Below are 27,595 nucleotides of genomic sequence, written 5' to 3' on the forward strand. Positions count from 1 at the left end.
AGACGTGTTGTCAGTGAGCCAGCAACATGTGTAGTAGGAATCTAAGACGTGTTGTCAGTTGGCCAGCAACATGTGTAGTAGGAATCTAAGACGTGTTGTCAGTGAGCCAGCAACATGTGTAGTAGGAATCTAAGACGTGTTGTCAGTGAGCCAGCAACATGTGTAGTAGGAATCTAAGACGTGTTGTCAGTGAGCCAGCAACATGTGTAGTAGGAATCTAAGACGTGTTGTCAGTGAGCCAGCAACATGTGTAGTAGGAATCTAAGAGTGAGCCAGCAACATGTGTTGGAATCAGTGTTGAGCCAGCAACATGTGTCAGTAGGAATCTAAGACGTGTTGTCAGTGAGCCAGCAACATGTGTAGTAGGAATCTAAGACGTGTTGTCAGTGAGCCAGCAACATGTGTAGTAGGAATCTAAGACGTGTTGTCAGTGAGCCAGCAACATGTGTAGTAGGAATCTAAGACGTGTTGTCAGTGAGCCAGCAACATGTGTAGTAGGAATCTAAGACGTGTTGTCAGTGAGCCAGCAACATGTGTAGTAGGAATCTAAGACGTGTTGTCAGTGAGCCAGCAACATGTGTAGTAGGAATCTAAGACGTGTTGTCAGTGAGCCAGCAACATGTGTAGTAGGAATCTAAGACGTGTTGTCAGTGAGCCAGCAACATGTGTAGTGTTTACATGACATGTTAGTCTTATCTCGAAAGACTGACAGGTAACTGCCAAAATAAAGCAGGTGCTTCCACACAGGTGTGGTTCCTGAGTTAATTGAACAATTAACATCCCATCATGCTTCAGGTCATGTATAAAAATAGCTGGGAGGTCGATTATTTTGTCTACCGTGGTTATGGCCCTGTCGGATGACAATGCCCCCAACAACAGATGTTTACCTTGTCAGTTCAGGGATTCGATCTAGCAACCTTTTGGTTACTGGGCCAACGCTCTAACCACTAGGCTACCCGCCGAGATACTGCAGTGGTGCCTGGGACGGCGTTTTCCACCACCATCAACAAATCACCAAATGATGCAATTTCTCTTGGAAGAATGGTGTCTCATCCCTCCAGTAGAGTTCCAGACACTTGTGGAATCCATGTCAATTCAGCATTGAATCTGTTCTGGCGGCTCGTAGTGGCTCCCCAACACTCTAATGTTGGAGTTTCCTTTATTTTGGCAGTTACCTGAAACTACAAGCAGTACATTCCACTAAAGGAGGTAGTAACTGGCAACAGTGAAGCAGGTTGGTTCCCATGGCAATATAGTATGTTAGTACTAAATGTTTAAGTTTCCCTTTTCTCTACTTACCTCTCATTTTACAGCACGATGTTGAGAAGTTTACAGACATCGAAAAACTCTACCTCTACTTGAAGTTGCCTTCTGGTCCCAGCAATGGCAATGATAAAAGGTAACTTCTTGTTTTTCCTTTTTCTCTCATTTATTAATCATATATATATATAATGTCATGTTGCAGATGCTTTTATTCCAAAGAGACTAAATGTTTTGTATGGGTGGCCCCCTGGAATCAAACCCGCAGTCCAGGCATTGTAAGGGCCTTGCTCTACCAACTGAGCCATACAGGACCATTTACCATTGAAGCTGGGTCTCTCATCAATAACTAGGGTACAGTAGGGTCTGTTGTCTCATCAATAACTAGGGTACAGTAGGGTCTGTTGTCTCATCAATAACTAGGGTACAGTAGGGTCTGTTGTCTCATCAATAACTAGGGTACGGTAGGGTCTGTTGTCTCATCAATAACTAGGGTACAGTAGGGTCTGTTGTCTCATCAATAACTAGGGTACGGTAGGGTCTGTTGTCTCATCAATAACTAGGGTACGGTAGGGTCTGTTGTCTCATCAATAACTAGGGTACGGTAGGGTCTGTTGTCTCATCAATAACTAGGGTACGGTAGGGTCTGTTGTCTCATCAATAACTAGGGTACGGTAGGGTCTGTTGTCTCATCAATAACTAGGGTACGGTAGGGTCTGTTGTCTCATCAATAACTAGGGTACGGTAGGGTCTGTTGTCTCATCAATAACTAGGGTACGGTAGGGTCTGTTGTCTCATCAATAACTAGGGTACGGTAGGGTCTGTTGTCTCATCAATAACTAGGGTACGGTAGGGCCTGTTGTCTCATTGATAACTAGGGTACAGTAGGGTCTGTTGTCTCATCAATAACTAGGGTACGGTAGGGTTTGTTGTCTCATCAATAACTAGGGTACGGTACGGTCTGTTGTCTCATCAATAACATCAGTCACATCTGACTAAGATCATAACATGGTGTCAGAAGTGCTTCAACCTCATCAAATACAAGACAGGAGAGATCATTTTTTTTGTCCGAGTTTAGAGTAATGAAAAGTAGCTAACTGCTTTCTGGTGTCTCTTCGTTGAGCAGAGCAGAGCCCAAGCGGAGCCGTTGCTGTGGTTACTCACAGACTCAGAGCCGCCATGAGCAGAGCGCATGCAGAGCGAGCGAGCTGCGCGCAGGGAGCTAGTGAAAGACAGAGAGGAGCAGCTCATGGATTTTGGATTTCGGGCAGCGCCTTAAATTTGGCAGAACTAATCAGGCCTGTCGGGGTATGGCCTGAACTTCCCAGGCCTGTCGGGGTATGGCCTGAACTTCCCAGGCCTGTCGGGGTATGGCCTGAACTTCCCAGGCCTGTCGGGGTATGGCCTGAACTTCCCAGGCCTGTCGGGGTATGGCCTGAACTTCCCAGGCATGGGTGGGCGGGGCTTAAAATGAATTCTTGTGCAGGGCTCTACAAGCAGGACGCATTCATTCGAGAGAAAAAAAAACTTTCTCCACAATTCCTTTGCATCAATATTCAACACTGCACTCTCTGTATTGTGAGCTGATGCCTATGACTGCTCATACAATGTTTATTTGTACGATGATGAAGCGATACCAGTATAACGATTGATTTGCTATTATATCTAGCTTTCCGTTTTCTGAATTTGTTACGCCATCTTTACCTATCCGTTACCCTCAACTCTCCAACACGGCAACATCGCTAGGACTGAGAATCAGAGAGCCTCCACTCCGGGACTATGGTACTTCCTACATCACACATACACATACACATACATGCACATACACACACACACACACACACACACACACACACACACACACACACACACACACACACACACACACACACACACACACACACACACACACACACACACACACACACACACACACACACACACACACACATACACATACACACACACACACACCAAACACATGTACACACACACACACACACACACACAAACACATGTACACAAACACACACACACACACACACACACACACACACACACACACACACACACACACACACACACACACACACACACACACACACACACATACATACATACATACATACATACATACATACATACATACATACATACATACATACATACATACATACATACATACATACATACATACATACATACATACATACATACATACATACATACATACATACACATACACACACACACATACATTACATTACATTTACACACACACACACACACACACACACACACACACACACACACACACACACACACACACACACACACACACACACACACACACACACACACACACACACACACACACACACACACACACACACACACACACACACACATATAAATACACACACACACACACTATTCCCTGAAAGAAATCCAAACAAAACGGGAGACGTTTTTTTCCTCTAAGGTCAAACCCGTCACAAGAACGTTTTCAGTTTCGAGGGTTGTTTCGCCACTAACCTGTTTGTGTCGGTGCAACTTGAACCCTTTCAGTGACCAGAGCGGCATGTCGTCCAGCCGAACACAGCAGATGTACGCTTTCAACTGGATCCGCAATCACCTAGAGGAGCACCCTGAGACATCACTGCCAAAGCAAGAGGTGTACGACGAGTACAAGTGAGTATGGCCTGTACATAGGGTTGCAAACGGTTTTCCAGAAATCCCGATTAGAAGATTCCAGAAATCGAAAAGGAATAAAGGTAAAAAATCTTACATCCTCCAACCAGGATTTCTGGGAAAGCTGGGTATTTTTGAGGAAAGGTACTGGAATTTGGCAACCCTGCCTGGGTTCTCAGTACAGAATCTCCATCGAAAGTGCTTCCTGGACTGTGTCTGCGACAGCGGCCCTTGAGTCTATTAGTGGTGGTTTGTCCGGTTGAAGGAATGGATTGATGCATGTGCCTGGTGCCAGAATCCGCGATAGGAAAAAAAAATCATCCCAAGTTCTAGTTCAAAAACGTTTTAGGTTTATTTACCATGTTTACATTTATTATAATTGTTTATCTTATATTCACTAGAGAATCATCTAACTTTAGTGTGTTTCTTTCTGTCAATCAAATGTATTTTTATAAAGCCCTTTTCACATCAGCCTAAAACCCTCAGAGATGGCAAGCAGAGGCAGAGCACAGTGGTTCGGAACAACGCAACGTGTACAGATCGTATTGGTTTAATTACAAGCCATGTCTATCATATGGTGAATGTGTTTCAGGAGCTACTGTGACAGTCTTGCCTACCACCCACTGAGTGCTGCAGACTTTGGAAAGATCATGAAGAATGTGTTTCCCAACATGAAGGCTCGCCGCCTGGGCATGAGAGGCAAATCTAAATACTGTTATAGTGGACTGAGGAAGAAAGCTTTTGTTCACATGCCTTCTCTGCCCAACTTGGACTTACAAAAATCAGATAACGGGGTACGTTTACATGATGGGTTGTTTTTTGTTTTTGTTTTTGCCAGGAAGTGACCATAATCATTTCAGAACAAGTACATGTAGATTTCAGATTTGGGGTCAGTTCCATTTCATCATGGTTGGGGTCAGTTCCATTTCATCAGGGTTGGGGTCAGTTCCATTTCATCAGGGTTGGGGTCAGTTCCATTTCATCAGGGTTGGGGTCAGTTCCATTTCATCAGGGTTGGGGTCAGTTCCATTTCATCAGGGTTGGGGTCAGTTCCATTTCATCAGGGTTGGGGTCAGTTCCATTTCATCAGGGTTGGGGTCAGTTCCATTTCATCAGGGTTGGGGTCAGTTCCATTTCATCAGGGTTGGGGTCAGTTCCATTTCATCGGGGTTGGGGTCAGTTCCATTTCATCAGGGTTGGGGTCAGTTCCATTTCATCATAGTTGGGGTCAGTTCCATTTCATCAGGGTTGGGGTCAGTTCCATTTCATCATAGTTGGGGTCAGTTCCATTTCATCAGGGTTGGAGTCAGTTCCATTTCATCAGGGTTGGGGTCAGTTCCATTTCATCAGGGTTGGGGTCAGTTCCATTTCATCAGGGTTTTCATCAGGGTTGTCAGTTCCATTTCATCAGGGTTGGGGTCAGTTCCATTTCATCAGGGTTGGGGTCAGTTCCATTTCATCAGGGTTGGGGTCAGTTCCATTTCATCAGGGTTGGGGTCAGTTCCATTTCATCAGGGTTGGGGTCAGTTCCATTTCATCAGGGTTGGGGTCAGTTCCATTTCATCAGGGTTGGGGTCAGTTCCATTTCATCAGGGTTGGGGTCAGTTCCATTTCATCATCAGGGTTGGGGTCAGTTCCATTTCATCAGGGTTGGGGTCAGTTCCATTTCATCAGGGTTGGGGTCAGTTCCATTTCATCAGGGTTGGGGTCAGTTCCATTTCATCAGGGTTGGGGTCAGTTCCATTTCATCAGGGTTGGGGTCAGTTCCATTTCATCATGGTTGGGGTCAGTTCCATTTCATCAGGGTTGGGGTCATTTCATCAGGGTTGGGGTCAGTTCCATTTCATCATAGTTGGGGTCAGTTCCATTTCATCATAGTTGGGGTCAGTTCCATTTCATCATAGTTGGGGTCAGTTCCATTTCATCAGGGTTGGGGTCAGTTCCATTTCATCATTGGGGTCAGTTCCATTTCATCAGGGTTGGGGTCAGTTCCATTTCATCAGGGTTGGGGTCAGTTGCATTTCATCATGGTTGGGGTCAGTTCCATTTCATCATGGTTTCCATTTCATCATAGTTGGGGTCAGTTCCATTTCATCAGGGTTGGGGTCAGTTCCATTTCATCAGGGTTGGGGTCAGTTCCATTTCATCATGGTTGGGGTCAGTTCCATTTCATCATAGTTGGGGTCAGTTCCATTTCATCAGGGTTGGGGTCAGTTCCATTTCATCAGGGTTGGGGTCAGTTCCATTTCATCAGGGTTGGGGTCAGTTCCATTTCATCAGGGTTGGGGTCAGTTCCATTTCATCATAGTTGGGGTCAGTTCCATTTCATCAGGGTTGGGGTCAGTTCCATTTCATCAGGGTTGGGGTCAGTTCCATTTCATCAGGGTTGGGGTCAGTTCCATTTCATCAGGGTTGGGGTCAGTTCCATTTCATCAGGGTTGGGGTCAGGTTGGGGTCAGTTCCATTTCATCATCAGGGTTGGGGTCAGTTCCATTTCATCAGGGTTGGGGTCAGTTCCATTTCATTATAGTTGGGGTCAGTTCCATTTCATCATAGTTGGGGTCAGTTCCATTTCATCAGGGTTGGGGTCAGTTCCATTTCATCAGGGTTGGGGTCAGTTCCATTTCATCAGGGTTGAGGTCAGTTCCCCTTTCATCATAGTTGGGGTCAGTTCCATTTCATCAGGGTTGGGGTCAGTTCCATTTCATCAGGGTTGGGGTCAGTTCCATTTCATCAGGGTTGGGGTCAGTTCCATTTCATCAGGGTTGGGGTCAGTTCCATTTCATCATAGTTGGGGTCAGTTCCATTTCATCAGGGTTGGGGTCAGTTCCATTTCATCATGGTTGGGGTCAGTTCCATTTCATCATAGTTGGGGTCAGTTCCATTTCATAAGGGTTGGGGTCAGTTCCATTTCATAAGGGTTGGGGTCAGTTCCATTTCATCATAGTTGGGGTCAGTTCCATTTCATAAGGGTTGGGGTCAGTTCCATTTCATAAGGGTTGGGGTCAGTTCCATTTCATCATAGTTGGGGTCAGTTCCATTTCATCATGGTTGGGGTCAGTTCCATTTCATCATAGTTGGGGTCAGTTCCATTTCATCAGGGTTGGGGTCAGTCCCATTTCATCAGGGTTGCGGTCAGTTCCATTTCATCAGGGTTGGGGTCAGTTCCATTTCATTTCAGGAAGTAAACTGATAATCCAATTCTCACTGAGAAGCAAGTTTAGGAAAATTTGAATGTGAATTTCAGTTTAGATCTGAATTTAAATGGAATTGACCTCATTCCTAGTAAATCCAACTAAACTCCAGACAGGATATCATATCTGAATGACCTCTTCCCCAAACTCCAGACAGGATATCATATCTGAATGACCTCTTCCCCAAACTCCAGGCAGGATATCATATCTGAATGACCTCTTCCCCAAACTCCAGAAATTATATCATATCTGAATGACCTGAATGACCTCTTCCCTAAACTCCAGACATGATATCATATCTGAATGACCTCTTCCATAAACTCCAGACAGGATATCATATCTGAATGACCTCTTCCATAAACTCCAGATATGATATCATATCTGAACTCTTCCCCTACTTAATTAACCCCTTTTCTCCCCAGTGTGAGTCGATGGAGCCGTCGTCGGGCCAGTCTCCCAGTGTGGAGGATGAGATGCGCTCAGCGGCCTGTGGCTTGGTGTGTGAGTGGGCTCAGAAGGTCCTCAGCAGACAGTTTGATGCCGTGGAGGACCTGGCTCGCTTCCTGCTCAACAGTCACTACATAGGAACCAAGTCTATGGCTGCCCTCACCGTCATGACTGGGGCTCCCACAGGTAGGCATGGCTAATGGGGATGGTATGGAAGGTACAGGTAGGCATGGCTAATGGGGATGGTATGGAAGGTACAGGTAGGCATGGCTAATGGGGATGGTGGTATGGGAGGTACAGGTAGGCATGGCTAATGGGGATGGTATGGAAGGTACAGGTAGGCATGGCTAATGGGGATGGTATGGAAGGTACAGGTAAGCATGGCTAATGGGGATGGTGGTATGGGAGGTAGGCATGGCTAATGGGGATGGTGGTATGGGAGGTACAGGTAGGCATGGCTAATGGGGATGGTGGTATGGGAGGTAGGCATGGCTAATGGGGATGGTGGTATGGGAGGTACAGGTAGGCATGGCTAATGAGGATGGTGGTATGGGAGGTAGAGGTAGGCATGGCTAATGGGGATGGTGGTATGGGAGGTACAGGTAGGCATGGCTAATGAGGATGGTGGTATGGGAGGTAGAGGTAGGCATGGCTAATGGGGATGGTGGTATGGGAGGTACAGGTAGGCATGGCTAATGGGGATGGTGGTATTGGAGGTAGGCACGGCTAATGGGGATGGTGGGTGGGGAGGTACAGGTAGGCACGGCTAATGGGGATGGTGGGTTGGGAGGTACAGGTAGGCATGGCTAATGGGGATGGTGGGTTGGGAGGTACAGGTAGGCATGGCTAATGGGGATGGTGGGTTGGGAGGTACAGGTAGGCATGGCTAATGGGGATGGTGGGTTGGGAGGTACAGGTAGGCATGGCTAATGGGGATGGTGGGTGGGGAGGTACAGGTAGGCACGGCTAATGGGGATGGTGGGTTGGGAGGTACAGGTAGGCATGGCTAATGGGGATGGTGGGTTGGGAGGTAGAGGTAGGCATGGCTAATGGGGATGGTGGGTTGGGAGGTACAGGTAGGCATGGCTAATGGGGATGGTGGGTGGGGAGGTACAGGTAGGCACGGCTAATGGGGATGGTGGGTTGGGAGGTACAGGTAGGCATGGCTAATGGGGATGGTGGGTTGGGAGGTACAGGTAGGCATGGCTAATGGGGATGGTGGGTTGGGAGGTACAGGTAGGCATGGCTAATGGGGATGGTGGGTGGGGAGGTACAGGTAGGCACGGCTAATGGGGATGGTGGGTTGGGAGGTACAGGTAGGCATGGCTAATGGGGATGGTATGGAAGGTACAGGTAGGCATGGCTAATGGGGATGGTGGTATGGGAGGTACAGGTAGGCATGGCTAATGGGGATGGTGGGTGGGGAGGTACAGGTAGGCACGGCTAATGGGGATGGTGGGTTGGGAGGTACAGGTAGGCATGGCTAATGGGGATGGTGGGTTGGGAGGTAGAGGTAGGCATGGCTAATGGGGATGGTGGGTTGGGAGGTACAGGTAGGCATGGCTAATGGGGATGGTGGGTGGGGAGGTACAGGTAGGCACGGCTAATGGGGATGGTGGGTTGGGAGGTACAGGTAGGCATGGCTAATGGGGATGGTATGGAAGGTACAGGTAGGCATGGCTAATGGGGATGGTGGTATGGGAGGTACAGGTAGGCATGGCTAATGGGGATGGTGGTATGGGAGGTACAGGTAGGCATGGCTAATGGGGATGGTGGTATGGGAGGTACAGGTAGGCACGGCTAATGGGGATGGTGGGTTGGGAGGTACAGGTAGGCATGGCTAATGGGGATGGTGGGTTGGGAGGTAGAGGTAGGCATGGCTAATGGGGATGGTGGGTTGGGAGGTACAGGTAGGCATGGCTAATGGGGATGGTGGGTGGGGAGGTACAGGTAGGCACGGCTAATGGGGATGGTGGGTTGGGAGGTACAGGTAGGCATGGCTAATGGGGATGGTATGGAAGGTACAGGTAGGCATGGCTAATGGGGATGGTGGTATGGGAGGTACAGGTAGGCATGGCTAATGGGGATGGTATGGAAGGTACAGGTAGGCATGGCTAATGGGGATGGTATGGAAGGTACAGGTAAGCATGGCTAATGGGGATGGTGGTATGGGAGGTAGGCATGGCTAATGGGGATGGTGGTATGGGAGGTACAGGTAGGCATGGCTAATGGGGATGGTGGTATGGGAGGTAGGCATGGCTAATGGGGATGGTGGTATGGGAGGTACAGGTAGGCATGGCTAATGAGGATGGTGGTATGGGAGGTAGAGGTAGGCATGGCTAATGGGGATGGTGGTATGGGAGGTACAGGTAGGCATGGCTAATGGGGATGGTGGTATGGGAGGTACAGGTAGGCATGGCTAATGGGGATGGTGGTATTGGAGGTAGGCACGGCTAATGGGGATGGTGGGTGGGGAGGTACAGGTAGGCACGGCTAATGGGGATGGTGGGTTGGGAGGTACAGGTAGGCATGGCTAATGGGGATGGTGGGTTGGGAGGTACAGGTAGGCATGGCTAATGGGGATGGTGGGTTGGGAGGTACAGGTAGGCATGGCTAATGGGGATGGTGGGTTGGGAGGTACAGGTAGGCATGGCTAATGGGGATGGTGGGTGGGGAGGTACAGGTAGGCACGGCTAATGGGGATGGTGGGTTGGGAGGTACAGGTAGGCATGGCTAATGGGGATGGTGGGTTGGGAGGTAGAGGTAGGCATGGCTAATGGGGATGGTGGGTTGGGAGGTACAGGTAGGCATGGCTAATGGGGATGGTGGGTGGGGAGGTACAGGTAGGCACGGCTAATGGGGATGGTGGGTTGGGAGGTACAGGTAGGCATGGCTAATGGGGATGGTGGGTTGGGAGGTACAGGTAGGCATGGCTAATGGGGATGGTGGGTTGGGAGGTACAGGTAGGCATGGCTAATGGGGATGGTGGGTGGGGAGGTACAGGTAGGCACGGCTAATGGGGATGGTGGGTTGGGAGGTACAGGTAGGCATGGCTAATGGGGATGGTATGGAAGGTACAGGTAGGCATGGCTAATGGGGATGGTGGTATGGGAGGTACAGGTAGGCATGGCTAATGGGGATGGTGGGTGGGGAGGTACAGGTAGGCACGGCTAATGGGGATGGTGGGTTGGGAGGTACAGGTAGGCATGGCTAATGGGGATGGTGGGTTGGGAGGTAGAGGTAGGCATGGCTAATGGGGATGGTGGGTTGGGAGGTACAGGTAGGCATGGCTAATGGGGATGGTGGGTGGGGAGGTACAGGTAGGCACGGCTAATGGGGATGGTGGGTTGGGAGGTACAGGTAGGCATGGCTAATGGGGATGGTATGGAAGGTACAGGTAGGCATGGCTAATGGGGATGGTGGTATGGGAGGTACAGGTAGGCATGGCTAATGGGGATGGTGGTATGGGAGGTACAGGTAGGCATGGCTAATGGGGATGGTGGTATGGGAGGTAGGCACGGCTAATGGGGATGGTGGGTTGGGAGGTACTGGTAGGCATGGCTAATGGGGATGGTGGTGGAGACGGTATTGGGTGTTGTTGATGGCCACAGTCAACAGGGGGCTCAACAGTCAATAGTCACTCAACGGTCACTGCATTGGCACCAAGTCCGTGGCAACGCTAAGCAGACAACCACGGGTAACGGGGCTAGGTGTCGGGCTGTTGATGGGAACGAAGTTGTGAGTCTTGCTCGTGTGTCAAGCTGTAGTTGGTTCAACAAATGTTTTAAAACCCATTTCTCAGGCATGTTGAGAAATCTCTTTTCTCATCTGTATATCTCACCAGGTCTGAAGACAACCACGCCAACCTCTGCGTTCGTGCCCACGTCCGAGGCCTCGTCCTTCCAGCCGCAGGTGAAGACCCTGGCCTCTCCCTCGGTAGACGCCAAGCAGCAGCTCCAGAGGAAGATCCAGAAGAAACAGCAGGAGCAGAAGCTCCAGTCCCCCCTGCCTGGAGAGGCCCAGGGACAGAACCAGGCCAGGAGGACCGATGCCAGCACCCCAGGGCCAGCTATCCCCTGTGGAAGTCCTGCCCTGCTTTCACCGCAACCTACCATTGGTATTGTGGTGGCAACCGTCCCCAGCCCCATCACGGTACGATGGGATAACATATGTATGCACAGATACACACACACACAGATCAGACAAGATTGATACTGGTTTTAAAAGGAAAGATAAGGCAACCATTTATTGAATGTCAAGAATGGCGCTGCGATGGATAGCTCCTGAACAATTCTGCTATTTGGTCAGATCTACATGACCTTGGGCCCAGATCTACATGACCTTGGGCCCAGATCTACATGACCTTGGGCCCAGATCTACATGACCTTGGGCCCAGATCTACATGACCTTGGGCCCAGATTTACATGACCGTGGCCCAGATTTACAAGACCTTGGGCCCAAATCTACATGACCTTGGGCCCAGATCTACATGACCTTGGGCCCAGATTTACATGACCTTTGGCTCAGATTTACATGCCCCTGGGCCCAGATTTACATGACCTTGGGCCCAGATCTACATGACCTTGGGCCCAGATCTACATGCCCCTGGGCCCAGATTTACATGACCTTGGGCCCAGATCTACATGACCTTGGGCCCAGATCTACATGACCTTGGGCCCAGATCTACATGACCTTGAGCCCAGATCTACATGACCTTGAGCCCAGATTTACATGATCTTGGGCCCAGATTTACATGACCTTGGGCCCAGATCTACATGACCTTGGGCCCAGATCTACATGACCTTGGGCCCAGATCTACATGACCTTGGGCCCAGATCTACATGACCTTGAGCCCAGATCTACATGACCTTGAGCCCAGATCTACATGACCTTGAGCCCAGATCTACATGACCTTGAGCCCAGATCTACATGACCTTGAGCCCAGATTTACATGACCTTGGGCCCAGATCTACATGACCTTGGGCCCATATTCTATGCCTGAGGAGTGTTACTTCCTCCTTCATCAGTAATAATAATAATAAGTCATCCAGATCTTTTAACAGATGCTTACAGTCACACTGACTACATTTTACGTATGGGTGGCCTCGGGAATCGAACCCCTGACCCTTGGCATTACAAGCGGCCTACCACGTTCCCACTGTGTGTTTCTCCCGACAGGTGCAGAGGAGCAGGCAGCTGATGACATCCCCTAGCTTGGTGGGGTCCGCCGAGGGGAAGGTCATGCCAACGGTTAACTTCCAGGTGGTCACCCACACCGAGTCTCTGACCCACAGACAGTCCCCTAAAACGCCCCAGAACATCTCAGCCAGCCCCGTGGGAGACCGCCTGGCTAGGCACAGGTAATAATGAGAAGAATCATCATCATCACCATTTATCATAATAATAGATTTATTTCTACAGAATACTTTAGATACACTATTGGACGGTTTTCCGGACACAGATTAAGCCCACCCTACACTCTTTGTAAAAAGGGTTCGAAAAGGGTTCTTCAGCTGTCCCCATATGATAACCCTTTTTGGTTCCTGGTAGAAACCTTTTGGGTTCCATGTAGAACCCTGTTAGCAGTTGATGTTACTCTTCAAGGACACAGACCCCAAAGCAAATCAGGGGAGAAAAAAAACAATTATTCAAAGAGGACAAATCATGGATGTTATGCTGAGAGGTAGGTATTGATTCTCCCCTGTCCTCCGTGATTCTTTTCAGTGATTCTCTTCAGTGATTCTCTCTTCAGTGATTCTTTCTACAGTGATTCTCTCCACAGTGATTCTCTCCTCAGTGATTCTCTCTCAGTGATTCTCTTCAGTGATTCTCTCCTCAGTGATTCATTCCACAATGATTCTCTCCTCAGTGATTCTCTTCAGTGACTCTCTTCAGTGATTCTCTCCTCAGTGATTCTTTCCCACAGTGATTCTCTCCTCAGTGATTCTTTCCCACAGTGATTCTCTCTCAGTGATTCTCTCCTCAGTGATTCTTTCCACAGTGATTCTCTCTCAGTGATTCTCTCCTCAGTGATTCTTTCCACAGTGATTGTCTCTCAGTGATTCTCTCTCAGTGATTCTTTCCACAGTGATTCTCTCTCAGTGATTCTTTCCACAGTGATTCTCTCCTCAGTGATTCTCTCCTCAGTGATTGTTTCCACAGTGATTCTCTCCTCAGTGATTCTCTCCTCAGTGATTCTATCCACAGTGATTCTCTCCACAGTGATTCTCTCCTCAGTGATTCTCTCCTCAGTGATTCTTTCCCCAGTGATTCTCTTCAGTGATTCTTTCCACAGTGATTCTCTCCTCAGTGATTCTCTTCAGTGATTCTCTTCAGTGATTCTCTTCAGTGATTCTTTCCACAGTGACGCTCTCCTCAGTGATTCTCTTCAGTGATTCTCTTCAGTGATTCTCTCCTCAGTGATTCTTTCCACAGTGATTCTCTCTCAGTGATTTTCTCTCAGTGATTCTCTCTCAGTGATTCTCTCTCAGGGATTCTCTCTCAGTGATTCTCTCCTCAGTGATTCTTTCCACAGTGATTCTTTCCACAGTGATTCTCTCTCAGTGATTCTCTCTCAGTGATTCTCTTCAGTGATTATCTCCAGTGAACAAAGTGACAGGATGTAGTTTTATAACCCAACCCTAGCCTGTGGTTCAAATCAAATCAAATTTATTTATATAGCCCTTCGTACATCAGCTGATATCTCAAAGTGCTGTACAGAAACCCAGCCTAAAACCCCAAACAGCAAACAATGCAGGTGTAAAAGCACGGTGGCTAGGAAAAACTCCCTAGAAAGGCCAAAACCTAGGAAGAAACCTAGAGAGGAACCGGGCTATGTGGGGTGGCCAGTCCTCTTCTGGCTGTGCCGGGTAGAGATTATAACAGAACATGACCAAGATGTTCAAATGTTCATAAATGACCAGCATGGTCAAATAATAATAAGGCAGAACAGTTGAAACTGGAGCAGCAGCACAGTCAGGTGGACTGGGGACAGCAAGGAGCCATCATGTCAGGTAGTCCTGGGGCACGGTCCTAGGGCTCAGGTCCTCCGAGAGAGAGAAAGAAAGAGAATTAGAGAGAGCATATGTGGGGTGGCCAGTCCTCTTCTGGCTGTGCCGGGTGGAGATTATAACAGAACGTGGCCAAGATGTTCAAATGTTCATAAATGACCAGCATGGTTGAATAATAGTAAGGCAGAACAGTTGAAACTGGAGCAGGAGCATGGCCAGGTGGACTGGGGACAGCAAGGAGTCCTCATGTCAGGTAGTCCTGGGACATGGTCCTAGGGCCCAGGCCAGTTGAAACTGGAGCAGCAGCATGGCCAGGTGGACTGGGGACAGCAAGGAGTCATCATGTCAGGTAGTCCTGGGGCATGGTCCTAGGGCTCAGGTCCTCCGAGAGAGAGAAAGAAAGAGAGAAGGAGAGAATTAGAGAACGCACACTTAGATTCACACAGGACACCTGAATAGGACAGGAGAAGTACTCCAGATAAACAAACTGACCCTAGCCCCCCGACACATAAACTACTGCAGCATAAATACTGGAGGCTGAGACAGGAGGGGTCAGGAGACACTGTGGCCCCATCCGAGGACACCCCGGACAGGGCCAAACAGGAAGGATATAACCCCACCCACTTTGCCAAAGCACAGCCCCCAAACCACTAGAGGGAAATCTTCAACCACCAACTTACCATCCTGAGACAAGGCCGAGTATAGCCCACAAAGATCTCCGACACGGTACAACCCAAGGGGGGACCCAGACAGGCTGACCACAACAGTGAATCAACCCACCCAGGTGACGCACCCCCCCAGGGACGGCACGAGAGAGCCCCAGCAAGCCAGTGACTCAGCCCCGTAACAGGGTTAGAGGCAAAGAATCCCAGTGAAAAGAGGGGAACCGGCCAGGCAGAGACAGCAAGGGCGGTTCGTTGCTCCAGAGCCTTTCCGTTCACCTTCCCACTCCTGGGCCAGACTACACTCAATCATATGACCCACTGAAGAGATGAGTCTTCAGTAAAGACTTAAAGGTTGAGACCGAGTTTGCGTCTCTGACATGGGTAGGCAGACCGTTCCATAAAAATGGAGCTCTATAGGAGAAAGCCCTGCCTCCAGCTGTTTGCTTAGAAATTCTAGGGACAATTAGGAGGCCTGCGTCTTGTGACCGTAGCGTACGTGTAGGTATGTACGGCAGGACCAAATCAGAGAGGTAGGTAGGAGCAAGCCCATGTAATGCTTTGTAGGTTAGCAGTAAAACCTTGAAATCAGCCCTTGCTTTGACAGGAAGCCAGTGTAGAGAGGCTAGCACTGGAGTAATATGATCAAATTTTTTGGTTCTAGTCAGGATTCTAGCAGCCGTATTTAGCACTAACTGAAGTTTATTTAGTGCTTTATCCGGGTAGCCGGAAAATAGAGCATTGCAGTAGTCTAACCTAGAAGTGACAAAAGCATGGATTAATTTTTCTGCATCATTTTTGGACAGAAAGTTTCTGATTTTTGCAATGTTACGTAGATGGAAAAAAGCTGTCCTCGAAATGGTCTTGATATGTTCTTCAAAAGAGAGATCAGGGTCCAGAGTAACGCCGAGGTCCTTCAGTTTTATTTGAGACGACTGTACAACCATTAAGATTAATTGTCAGATTCAACAGAAGATCTCTTTGTTTCTTGGGACCTAGAACAAGCATCTCTGTTTTGTCCGAGTTTAATAGTAGAAAGTATATAGTATAGTTAGTATAATAGTTGACCAATTTAGAATTCCTTGCAATAAAACTGGGCCAATGGCCAAATAACAAGTATCCTATTTCAGGCTCAATGTACACCAATGAGAACTTACCATGTACTATGAGTCCCGGACTGAAATTCCTCTCATGTCTCTGACCCATTGATCATTAATCCCCTATTACATCAAAAACAACACTATTTCCAATGACCTTTAGTACTGTATTGACCTCTCGTCCTCTTGACCTTTAGTACTGTATTGACCTCGTCCTCTTGACCTTTAGTACTGTATTGACCTCTCGTCCTCTTGACCTTTAGTACTGTATTGACCTCTCGTCCTCTTGACCTTTAGTACTATATTGACCTCGTCCTCTTGACCTTTAGTACTGTATTGACCTCTCGTCCTCTTGACCTTTAGTACTGTATGGACCTCTCGTCCACTTGACCTTTAGTACTGTATTGACCTCTCGTCCTCTTGACCTTTAGTACTGTATTGACCTCTCGTCCTCTTGACCTTTAGTACTGTATTGACCTCTCGTCCTCTTGACCTTTAGTACTGTATGGACCTCTCGTCCTCTGCGTTGTGTATTTATCTTCAAAATATTCTTATAACCCTCTGTGGAAAGGGTTCTACATGGAACCCACACAGGTTCTAACTGGAACCCACAAGGGTTCTAACTGGAACCAAAAGGGTTCTAACTGGAACCAAAAGGGTTCTAACTGGAACCAAAATGGTTCTAACTGGAGGTTCTAACTTCAACCAAAAAAGGTTTTTCAAACGGTTATTCAATGTGGACAGCCGAAGAACCCTTTCAGGTTCTAGATACAGTAGCATCCCTCAATCATAGCCCTTGTAGCTAAAAAGCTAATTCAATGAACATTCTCCATTGAGCATGTTTTTTAGTCCAAGAAACCAGCCCTATAATGTTCAGTTGCCTCTGTTTGTGTAAATAAACTATTTCCATCTCATGATGCCACAGGTACCCCCAGATCCTCCCCAAGCCCTCTGCCACGGGGGCCATCACCCTGCGTTCGCCCCCCACCCTGCTCATCACCAACAGCCCCATGAAAACCCACCACGTGATCCAGCCCCAGCTCAGCTCCCACGTCAACGTGGTCAAGATGACCGCCGTCTCCCTGACCCCGAGCAACACTATCAGTACCAGCAGTAACAGTATGGTCCTCAGGCCAGCTTCAGCCTCGGCCGGGGTGGGAACCACCACCTCCTTTACCACCATCGCTGCCCTAGAGGAGGTCCAGCAACAGGGACAGAGCCAGGGAGGCCCCACAGCTACCCCACAATGCCCTGCAGTACAGCCTGGCGCCCCAGTCTCCACAGTGGCTCCTGAGGCCATCATCACTGACAATAACCCGGGCGTTAACTCTGATGAACTGAGCACCATACAGAAGTCCCCCGGGAGCTCCAATCGTCTAGAGAGGGCCACTAAGTACCGAGTGTCCAGCGAACCCTCGCTCCTGGTCATATGCTCCCCAGGACCTGAAAGAGTTGCCGCCAGGACCAAAAGCTACCCTTCCTCTAGCTCCCCTCCCACCTCTGCCACCAATGCAGCGACTATTAGGGTAGAGACCAAGCAGGACAGCAATAGCAACAGCAGCACCGCCAACTGTCACCAAGAAAGTCCTTTTTATTTAACTGTTGTGCCCTCGGCCAATCAGAACACTCCTAGCGTCAGCGGAAAGTCTTCCTCGTCCAATGGCTTATCGGCTGTTACCCTATTGACTGCTAGAGACTCCTCCTCCTGTGCATCACGTTCTATGAGTCCTCGGAAGCGAAACGGCCCTGGTCTGGATTCCTCCCACGTGATCCCTGTGAAGCGTGTCTTCATCTCCCAGCAACATTTAGGTGTGACCTTTGACCCCAAACCAGTGGTTACTGCCGCTGTGAAGAGGGTCCCAGCCAGACAAAGCACGCCGGCCCGACCGGAGAGCGCCCCCTGTCGAGTGACGGTGAAACAACACCTAGTGCCCACGCAGATCCTGGCGCTGTCTGACTCGCCCGTCACGAACGCAGAGATCTCTTCCTCCTCCTCCTCTCAGACTGTCAGTGTGAAGCCCCAGTCCTCCTCGTTGCTGCTAGTTAAGCAGGAAGACCAGTCCTCCTCGTTGCTGCTAGTTAAACAGGAAGACCAGTCCTCCTCGTTGCTGCTAGTTAAGCAGGAAGACCAGTCCTCTCTGACTGTCAGCAGTCACACCAGCAGCACTGAAGCCTCTGGTACAACCACCACCGCAGTGTCTGAGCAGCAGCAGCAACAACAGCAGAAACAACAACAGCAACAGGCCTTACTACAGCAGATCACAGCAGGGACAGTAGGAGCACAGCAACACTCTGTCTCTGGGATGACAGTAGGAGCACAGCAACACTCTGTCTCTGGGATGACAGTAGGAGCACAGCAACACTCTGTCTCTGGGATGACAGTAGGAGCACAGCAACACTCTGTCTCTGGGATGACAGTAGGAGCACAGCAACACTCTGTCTCTGGGATGACAGTAGGAGCACAGCAACACTCTGTCTCTGGGATGACAGTAGGAGCTGGGATGACAGTAGGAGCAAGCAACACTCTGTCTCTGGGATGACAGACAGGAGCACAGCAACACTCTGTCTCTGGGATGACAGTAGGAGCACAGCAACACTCTGTCTCTGGGATGACAGTAGGAGCACAGCAACACTCTGTCTCTGGGATGACAGTAGGAGCACAGCAACACTCTGAGGTCTCTGGGATGACAGTAGGAGCACAGCAACACTCTGAGGTCTCTGGGATGACAGTAGGAGCACAGCAACACTCTGAGGTCTCTGGGATGACAGTAGGAGCACAGCAACACTCTGAGGTCTCTGGGATGACAGTAGGAGCACAGCAACACTCTGAGGTCTCTGGGATGACAGTAGGAGCACAGCAACACTCTGTCTCTGGGATGACAGTAGGAGCACAGCAACACTCTGTCTCTGGGATGGCAGTAGGAGCACAGCAACACTCTGTCTCTGGGATGACAGTAGGAGCACAGCAACACTCTGTCTCTGTGATGGGGAACATGACAAGCACAGTGTTGGAAGAGTCAGCCGCAGGATATGTGGAGGAGCTGCAGAAACAGGCCTTCACTCAGACTGTGAGTGCTTATTATGACCCACTATGGGTCTCTATGGGTCTCTATGGGTCTCTATGGGTCTCTAGTACATGGGTCTCTATGGGTCTCTATGGGTCTCTATGGGTCTCTATGGGTCTCTAGTACATGGGTCTCTATGGGTCTCTATGGGTCTCTAGTACATGGGTCTCTATGGGTCTCTATGGGTCTCTATGGGTCTCTAGTACATGGGTCTCTATGGGTCTCCATGGGTCTCTATGGGTCTCTATGGGTCTCTAGTACATGGGTCTCTATGGGTCTCTATGGGTCTCCATGGGTCTCTATGGGTCTCTATGGGTCTCTATGGGTCTCTATGGGTCTCTATGGGTCTCTATGGGTCTCTATTGGTCTCTAGTCCATGGGTCTCTATGGGTCTCTATGGGTCTCTAGTACATGGGTCTCTATGGGTCTCTAGTACATGGGTCTCTATGGGTCTCTAGTACATGGGTCTCTATGGGTCTCTATGGGTCTCTAGTACATGGGTCTCTATGGGTCTCTAGTACATGGGTCTCTAGTACATGGGTCTCTATGGGTCTCTAGTACATGGGTCTCTATGGGTCTCTAGTACATGGGTCTCTATGGGTCTCTAGTACATGGGTCTCTATGGGTCTCTAGTACAGTATATCAGGCTAACTATTTTTCATTTGTGGAGTTTACAAACGTTTGTTAAAGTGTCATTCCACAATATTATAACAATTGACCGGACACATTTCTTATTAAAATGTAATTTGATGTTTTTTGAAATCATCCTTGTTGGGTAATACCAATAAAACATTGTTCCTCCTCCTTTTGATTGTCAATAAAGTTATGTTCTATTTCATTCTGTTCTAGAGCGCAGCAGAATACACCAAGCAGCAGGCCCTGGGTTCTACCAACCAACACCAACTCTCCAACGTCATGTCCCAGACCTCAGACTCCTCTGATCAGATATCTGGCCTTCACCAGGAGATGGTGGACTTTGCCTCCTTAGCCTCCCAGCACGGCTCCACCATGAACAATATGACCCAGGACAGCATAGTGGAGGAACTGGTTCAGATGGAGGAACAGATGAAGCTGAAGGGCCTCCAGCCGTTGTTCAGTAGCTGTGTGGATAATATCTCTCTCCAGGGCCAGCCTGGGGGCCCCCAGGGGCCCATCCTCAACACTCACCACCAGGAGGATAGTTCCTCTTTCTACCAGTCTGCCCATAGCAGCATTACCCCTACCCTGACTCCAACCCCTACCCCCACGGAGATGACTCTCGGTGGGCACGAGCTGACCAGAGAGAGCCCCTGTTGCCATCACAGCATGGCCCCCATCACGCCCGTGGAGGGGCCTCTAGGAGGCCGACACACCCCTATGAGCGCTCTGTCTAACTGTTCTAGCGGCATCCCGCCCAGCCCGGTGGAGTGCAGGAACCCATTTGCCTTCACCCCTATCAACTCCAGCATGGCAGGGGGTTACCGCGATGCCTCCGTGGTGTCTGTCTCCTCCAGTCCCATCAAGCCCATGCAGAGACCCATGGCCACTCACCCAGATAAGGCTAAACTGGAGTGGATCAACAACCGCTACAACAGTAGTGGTACTGAAGCTACTGGAGGAGTCGGAGCAGGGCCAGGGTCCGGGTTATCCATCTCTAACCACAGCCTTGGTGGACTCCTGCCTAGTTACCAGGATCTAGTGGATGACCATTTCCGTAAGCCGCACGCCTTCGCTGTCCCGGGGGGCCACAGTGGCCAGTCTTTCCAGGCTCAGTCCAGACAGCAGGACGGCAGCCATTTTGGACATCTCACCCCCATCTCTCCGGTGCAACAGCAGTTGACCAGCGTACCAACCAACACGGCAACCAAACAGGACGAGAGCTTCGCTGTGCCCGCCCCTTTGGACAGCAAGGGTGGAGTCTTGTCAACAGGGGGCGGGGCGTTCCGTTGCCGCAGCGTCAGCCCCGCCGTGAGTCAGATGACCTTCAGCGGTACCGTCACAACCCCCGACGCCGGCACTACCACTCGATTGGTTGTCTCGCAGTTTAGTTCCCCCATGACCTCACAGGAAATTCTCATCATTCTGTCCAACAGCCAATCGGTGGGCGGCAACCTCCACAGCATGGCCCAGCGCAGCCAATCGGTGCCCTTAAACATCATGATGCAGAGCGTTGTGGAGATGCAGGGCATCCAGGGACAGAACCAGAGTAATGCCACTAAGATCACCAACGTCCTCCTGAGTAAGATGGACTCTGACGCAAACGACACTGTGAGGGGCCTGGGCATCAACAACCTTCCTTCCAACTATACCGCCCGCATGAACCTCACCCAGATGCTGGAGACCCGGTCTCAGAGTCAGACTGCCCCTGGGGGCTTCACCACTGGAGGAGATGGAGGAGGAGGGGGGAACGTCCACCAGTCTCAGCTGCAGACCGTCAGCTCCAGCCCTGCCTCTTTCGAGCTCCAGCAGCACGGGGGTTATCTCACCAGTACCGGAGGACGCGGCGGGGAGATGAGCTTCAACCAAGCACAATCAGGCCCTGGTGGTGAGGATGTGGACTGGAGCTACAGCAGATCCAGGAGCTTCAGGAGGCCTCAGGACAGCTCCATCCCCAGCTACTACAAACCCAGACTAGGCCGCTCCTGAGGCCCCAGCTCCAGAGTCCCCAGCTCCAGAGTCCCCAGCTCCAGAGTCCCCAGCTCCAGAGTCCACATCCCCAGCTCCAGAGTCCCCATCCCCAGCTCCAGAGTCCCCATCCCCAGCTCCACATTCCCCAGGCCCAGCTCCAGAGTCCCCACACCCAGCTCCAGAGTCCCCACACCCAGCTCCAGAGTCCCCACACCCAGCTCCAGAGTCCCCACACCCAGCTCCAGAGTCCCCACCCCCAGCTCCACATTCCCCAAGCCCATCTCCACATTCACCAGGCCCTGCTCCAGAGTCCACACACCCAGCTCCAGAGTCCACACACCGAGCTCCAGAGTCCCCAGCTCCAGAGTCCCCACCCCCAGCTCCAGAGTCCCCACACCCAGCTCCAGAGTCCCCACACCCAGCTCCAGAGTCCTCAGCCCCAGCTCCAGAGTCCTCAGCCCCAGCTCCAGAGTCCCCATCCCCAGCTCCACATTCCCCACACCCAGCTCCAGAGTCCCCATCCCCAGCTCCACATTCCCCAAGCCCATCTCCACATTCACCAGGCCCTGCTCCAGAGTCCACACACCCAGCTCCAGAGTCCCCACACCCAGCTCCAGAGTCCCCACACCCAGCTCCAGAGTCCCCACACCCAGCTCCAGAGTCCCCAGCCCCAGCTCCAGAGTCCCCACCCCCAGCTCCAGAGTCCCCACACCCAGCTCCAGAGTCCCCACACCCAGCTCCAGAGTCCCCACCCCCAGCTCCAGAGTCCCCATCCCCAGATCCAGAGTCCCCACCCCCAGCTCCAGAGTCCCCACCCCCAGCTCCAGAGTCCCCACCCCAGCTCCAGAGTCCCCAGCTCCAGAGCCCCCAGCTCCCCAGCTCCAGAGTCCCCACCCCACCCCCAGCTCCAGAGTCCCCATCCCCAGCTCCAGAGTCCCCACACCCAGCTCCAGATTCCCCACACCCAGCTCCAGAGTCCCCACCCCCAGCTCCAGAGTCCCCAGCTCCAGAGCCCCCAGCTCCAGAGTCCCCACCCCCAGCTCCAGAGTCCCCAGCTCCAGAGTCCCCACCCCCAGCTCCAGAGTCCCCACCCCCAGCTCCAGAGTCCCCACCCCCAGCTCCAGAGTCCCCAGCTCCAGAGTCCCCAGCTCCAGAGTCCCCAGCTCCAGAGTCCCCACCCCCAGCTCCAGAGTCCCCACCCCCCCAGCTCCAGAGTCCCCCCCCAGCTCCAGAGTCCCCATCCCCAGCTCCAGAGTCCCCACCCCCAGCTCCAGAGTCCCCAGCCCCAGATCCAGAGTCCCCACCCCCAGCTCCAGAGTCCCCAGCTCCAGAGTCCCCAGCTCCAGAGTCCCCACCCCCAGCTCCAGAGTCCCCAGCTCCAGAGTCCCCAGCTCCAGAGTCCCCACCCCCAGCTCCAGAGTCCCCAGCCCCAGCCAGAGTCCCCAGCTCCAGAGTCCCCAGCTCCAGAGTTCCCCTCCAGATTCCCCACCCCCAGCTCCAGAGTCCCAACCCCCAGCTCCAGAGTCCCCAGCTCCAGATTCCCCCCACCCCCAGCTCCAGAGTCCCAACCCCAGCTCCAGAGTCCCCACCCCCAGCTCCAGAGTCCCCACCCCCAGCTCCAGAGTCCCCAGCTCCAGAGTCCCCAGCTCCAGAGTCCCCACCCCCAGCTCCAGAGTCCCCAGCTCCAGAGTCCCCAGCTCCAGAGTCCCCACCCAGAGTCCCCAGCTCCAGAGTCCCCAGCTCCAGAGTCCCCAGCCCAGAGTCCCCAGCTCCAGAGTCCCCAGCTCCAGAGTCCCCACCCCCAGCTCCAGAGTCCCCAGCTCCAGAGTCCCCACCCCCAGCTCCAGAGTCCCCAGCTCCAGAGTCCCCAGCTCCAGATTCCCCAGGCCGGGTTCCAACTCTTCCAGCCCATCACCACCCAGCAGCAGCAACAACAACAGGATGAAGAAGACAAGGCACAACAACAGCTAGACTTCAACAACACTGTTAAAGACCTGTTAGGCGACGACGGCGTCAACGTCCACGCTGAAGGCCTCAACCCTAGCTCTCAGCTGGTTGGTCAGGTGGCCTCGGAACTCAACGCCGCTGTGGCGTCCGACTTCACCAACGACATCGGGCTGACCTCTGACCTCTCCAGTAGCATCACAGACCTGAACACGTTGGACGCCGACCTGTTGTTCGATCCGTCCAATCAACAGCAAGAACAGTACGAAGACGCCACACTGGAAGAGCTGAAGAACGATCCTCTGTTTCAGCAGATATGTAGTGAAACTGTGAACTCCTCGTTCGACTGGCTGGAGTGCAAAGACCAGCCTACTACCGTAGAGATGTTGGGCTAATGATGTTATTGTGTGTGAACGAATTGAAGCTCATTGCCTTATATAGTTTACAATGGGTCTTTGTCTATTGGCCCTAGTCAGAAGCAGTGTACAATACAGGGACTAGGGTGTGTCAATTCCGATACAGACTGGCTTAAAATAAATACGTATATTTATGGGGTTTTGTTTTTTTATTGTTTTGTCAGGGGAAGAAAAAAACTTCTGGACTCTCGGCCGTTTGTCCAGGGGAAGACCACCCTAACCTGGAAATCTCTTTTATTGTTAAGATATCTGAATCACAATACATTACCACTTCATTTCACCTTCCTATGAAATCATCAATGAGTATATTTCAAGTGAGGGATAATATGGTCTTTGAGACGTGGTCTGCGAGATGTGGTCTGCGAGACGTGGTCTGTGAGACGTGGACAGGGAGACGTGGACTGCGAGACGTGGTCAGCGAGACGTGGTCTGTTGAGACGTGGTCTGCGAGACGTGGTCTGTTGAGACGTGGTCTGCAAGACGAGGTCCGCGAGACGAGGTCAGCGAGACGTGGTCCGCGAGACGAGGTCCGCGAGACGAGGTCAGCGAGACGAGGTCTATGAGACGTGGTCTGCGAGACGAGGTCAGCGAGACGAGGTCTATGAGACGTGGTCTGCGAGACGAGGTCTATGAGACGTGGTCTGCGAGACGAGGTCAGCGAGACGAGGTCAGCGAGACGTGGTCCGCGAGACGAGGTCAGCGAGACGTGGTCAGGGAGACGAGGTCAGCGAGACGAGGTCAGCGAGACGAGGTCTATGAGACGTGGTCTGTTGAGACGAGGTCAGCGAGACGAGGTCAGCGAGACGAGGTCAGGGAGACGAGGTCAGCGAGACGAGGTCCGCGAGACGTGGTCAGCGAGACGTGGTCAGCGAGACGAGGTCCGCGAGACGTGGTCTGTGAGACGTGGTCTGTGTCTGAAATGCCACCCTGGATAGAGTACTGCACTATATGGAGTAGGGGTCCATTTCAGACTTGTTATTGGGGGTAGATTTCCCAAGGTACAGTATAATGAACAGCACACAGTTAAACCATATCTTCCTATGTTGTGTGTACTCATTCAATAATGCAATAGTTTTATTCAGACATCATCTAACACATAGGACATCTGGCGCAGAATCACACAATCACATAATCACACTCACATAATCACACAATCACATAATCACACAATCACACAATCACACAATCACACAATCACACAATCACACAATCACACAATCACATAATCACACAATCACACAATCACACAATCACACAATCACATAATCACACAATCACACAATCACACTCACACTCACATAATCACACAATCACACAATCACACTCACATAATCACACAATCACATAATCACACACTCACATAATCACACACTCACATAATCACATAATCACACTCACATAATCACACACTCACACACTCACATAATCACACAATCACATAATCACACACTCACATAATCACACAATCATAATCACACAATCACATAATCACACAATCACATAATCACACACTCACATAATCACACAATCACATAATCACACAATCACACTCAATAATCACACAATCACATAATCACACAATCACATAATCACACAATCACACTCACATAATCACACAATCACACAATCACATAATCACACAATCACATAATCACACAATCACACTCACATAATCACACAATCACACAATCACACAATCACACTCACATAATCACACTCACATAATCACATAATCACAATCATCGTTTGCTGTAGGATGTAGCATCCTGTTTTAGTGTTTCAAAAGTGAATCAAAACAGAAAAATACAACATACCAAGACAACGTAATAACACGCACATGACATTTTAGCAGTAAATTTGCCTGTCATGTCCGAACACTAAAAGGGTAGCATCCCCAACTACCAGGTGCTGAATTTAAGACATCTCCATCATGTATCATATTGATACCAAATCAATGGCATACTGGTTCATATCTGAACAGTTTAAGTGTCAGTCTATATATGCTACTTGTACTGTTCAATTAGGAAGAGATGGAGAGGGATTTTGAAGACGAGGAAGATGAGCTGGATTCGCTAGTGCTGGTAGTCTTATCTGGTGAAGAACCAATATGACACTCCTAGGAAGGGAAGCAACAACAAACATGGCTGCCTTATTTTCCAATCTTCCAAGGCCTTACGCCATCCCTACAGACAGACTGTGTATAATACTATATAGTAGTACATAGAATCTGCACATTCTAGAACCGATTCTATAATTCTAGAACCAATAATATAATTCTAGAACCATCCAGAGCTTCACCATTCATATCAAGGCAACTGTTTAAACTCTGATAATGTTTTCAATACTTGTTTTCCTTGATTCTCTCTTTATTTGCAGTGTCACTTGAGGCATCCATCCTGTATAAAGACAAGCCAAAGTAGTGCACTATATAGGGAATAGGGTTCTATAGGGCTCTGGTCTAAAGTAGTGCACTATATAGGGAATAGGGTTCTAAAGGGCTCTGGTCTAAAGTAGTGCACTATATAGGGAATAGGGTTCTATAGGGCTCTGGTCTAAAGTAATGCACTATATAGGGAATAGGGTTCTACAGGGCTGTGGTCATAAGCAGTGCACTGTATAGCCAGCCCAGTGTGACCCAACTCCGGTCCTCCAGCACTCCCAACATCAACACATTGTTATTGTAGCCCAGGACAAAAATCACCTGATTCAACTTGTCAAGTGGCTTGATGTTTTAGTTTGGCTTGTCCTGGGGGCCACAACAGAAAGATGTCCTGGGGGCCACAACAGAAAGATGTCCTGGGGGCCACAACAGAAAGATGTCCTTGGGGCCACAACAGAAAGATGTCCTGGGGGCCACAACAGAAAGATGTCCTGGGGGCCACAACAGAAAGATGTCCTGGGGGCCACAACAGAAAGATGTCCTGGGGGCCACAACAGAAAGATGTCCTGGGGGCCACAACAGAAAGATGTCCTGGGGGGGTTACTGCAGTTGGGAACCACTGATTATAGAATGCCATTTGGGACGCATGAGTTTAAAAGACGAAAAGCTGCTGTAAAGTATGTAAATGGCTGAGGTTGTTGCTTAGGCAACACTGGGCCAGAGAGCATGTTGTTGAAACAATCACAGCCAGCCAGTTACAGTGCCTTCGGAATGTATTCAGACCCCTTGACTTTTTCCACATTTTGTTACATTACAGCCTTA

General features: G+C 50.3%; 1 protein-coding gene across 1 annotated transcript in view; it reads left to right on the forward strand.

Moving 5' to 3' along the window:
- LOC124038671 (DNA-binding protein RFX7-like) overlaps nt 1-24,550 on the forward strand; it is a 34,868-nt gene extending 10,318 nt beyond the window's left edge. The window contains exons 3-13 of the mRNA XM_046354788.1: nt 1,314-1,399; nt 3,007-3,042; nt 3,829-3,951; nt 4,544-4,745; nt 7,568-7,778; nt 11,437-11,744; nt 12,771-12,952; nt 17,287-18,850; nt 18,905-19,429; nt 20,276-22,048; nt 22,147-24,550. Of these exons, the coding sequence (XP_046210744.1) occupies nt 1,314-1,399; nt 3,007-3,042; nt 3,829-3,951; nt 4,544-4,745; nt 7,568-7,778; nt 11,437-11,744; nt 12,771-12,952; nt 17,287-18,850; nt 18,905-19,429; nt 20,276-22,048; nt 22,147-24,372 (7,236 nt within the window). The 3' untranslated portion in view covers nt 24,373-24,550. The remainder of the gene's footprint in view (nt 1-1,313; nt 1,400-3,006; nt 3,043-3,828; nt 3,952-4,543; nt 4,746-7,567; nt 7,779-11,436; nt 11,745-12,770; nt 12,953-17,286; nt 18,851-18,904; nt 19,430-20,275; nt 22,049-22,146) is intronic.
- Nucleotides 24,551-27,595: the final 3,045 nt, after the last annotated feature.

The sequence above is a fragment of the Oncorhynchus gorbuscha genome, linkage group LG01 (genome assembly GCF_021184085.1).
Source record: "Oncorhynchus gorbuscha isolate QuinsamMale2020 ecotype Even-year linkage group LG01, OgorEven_v1.0, whole genome shotgun sequence".
Lineage (NCBI taxonomy): Eukaryota > Metazoa > Chordata > Actinopteri > Salmoniformes > Salmonidae > Oncorhynchus > Oncorhynchus gorbuscha.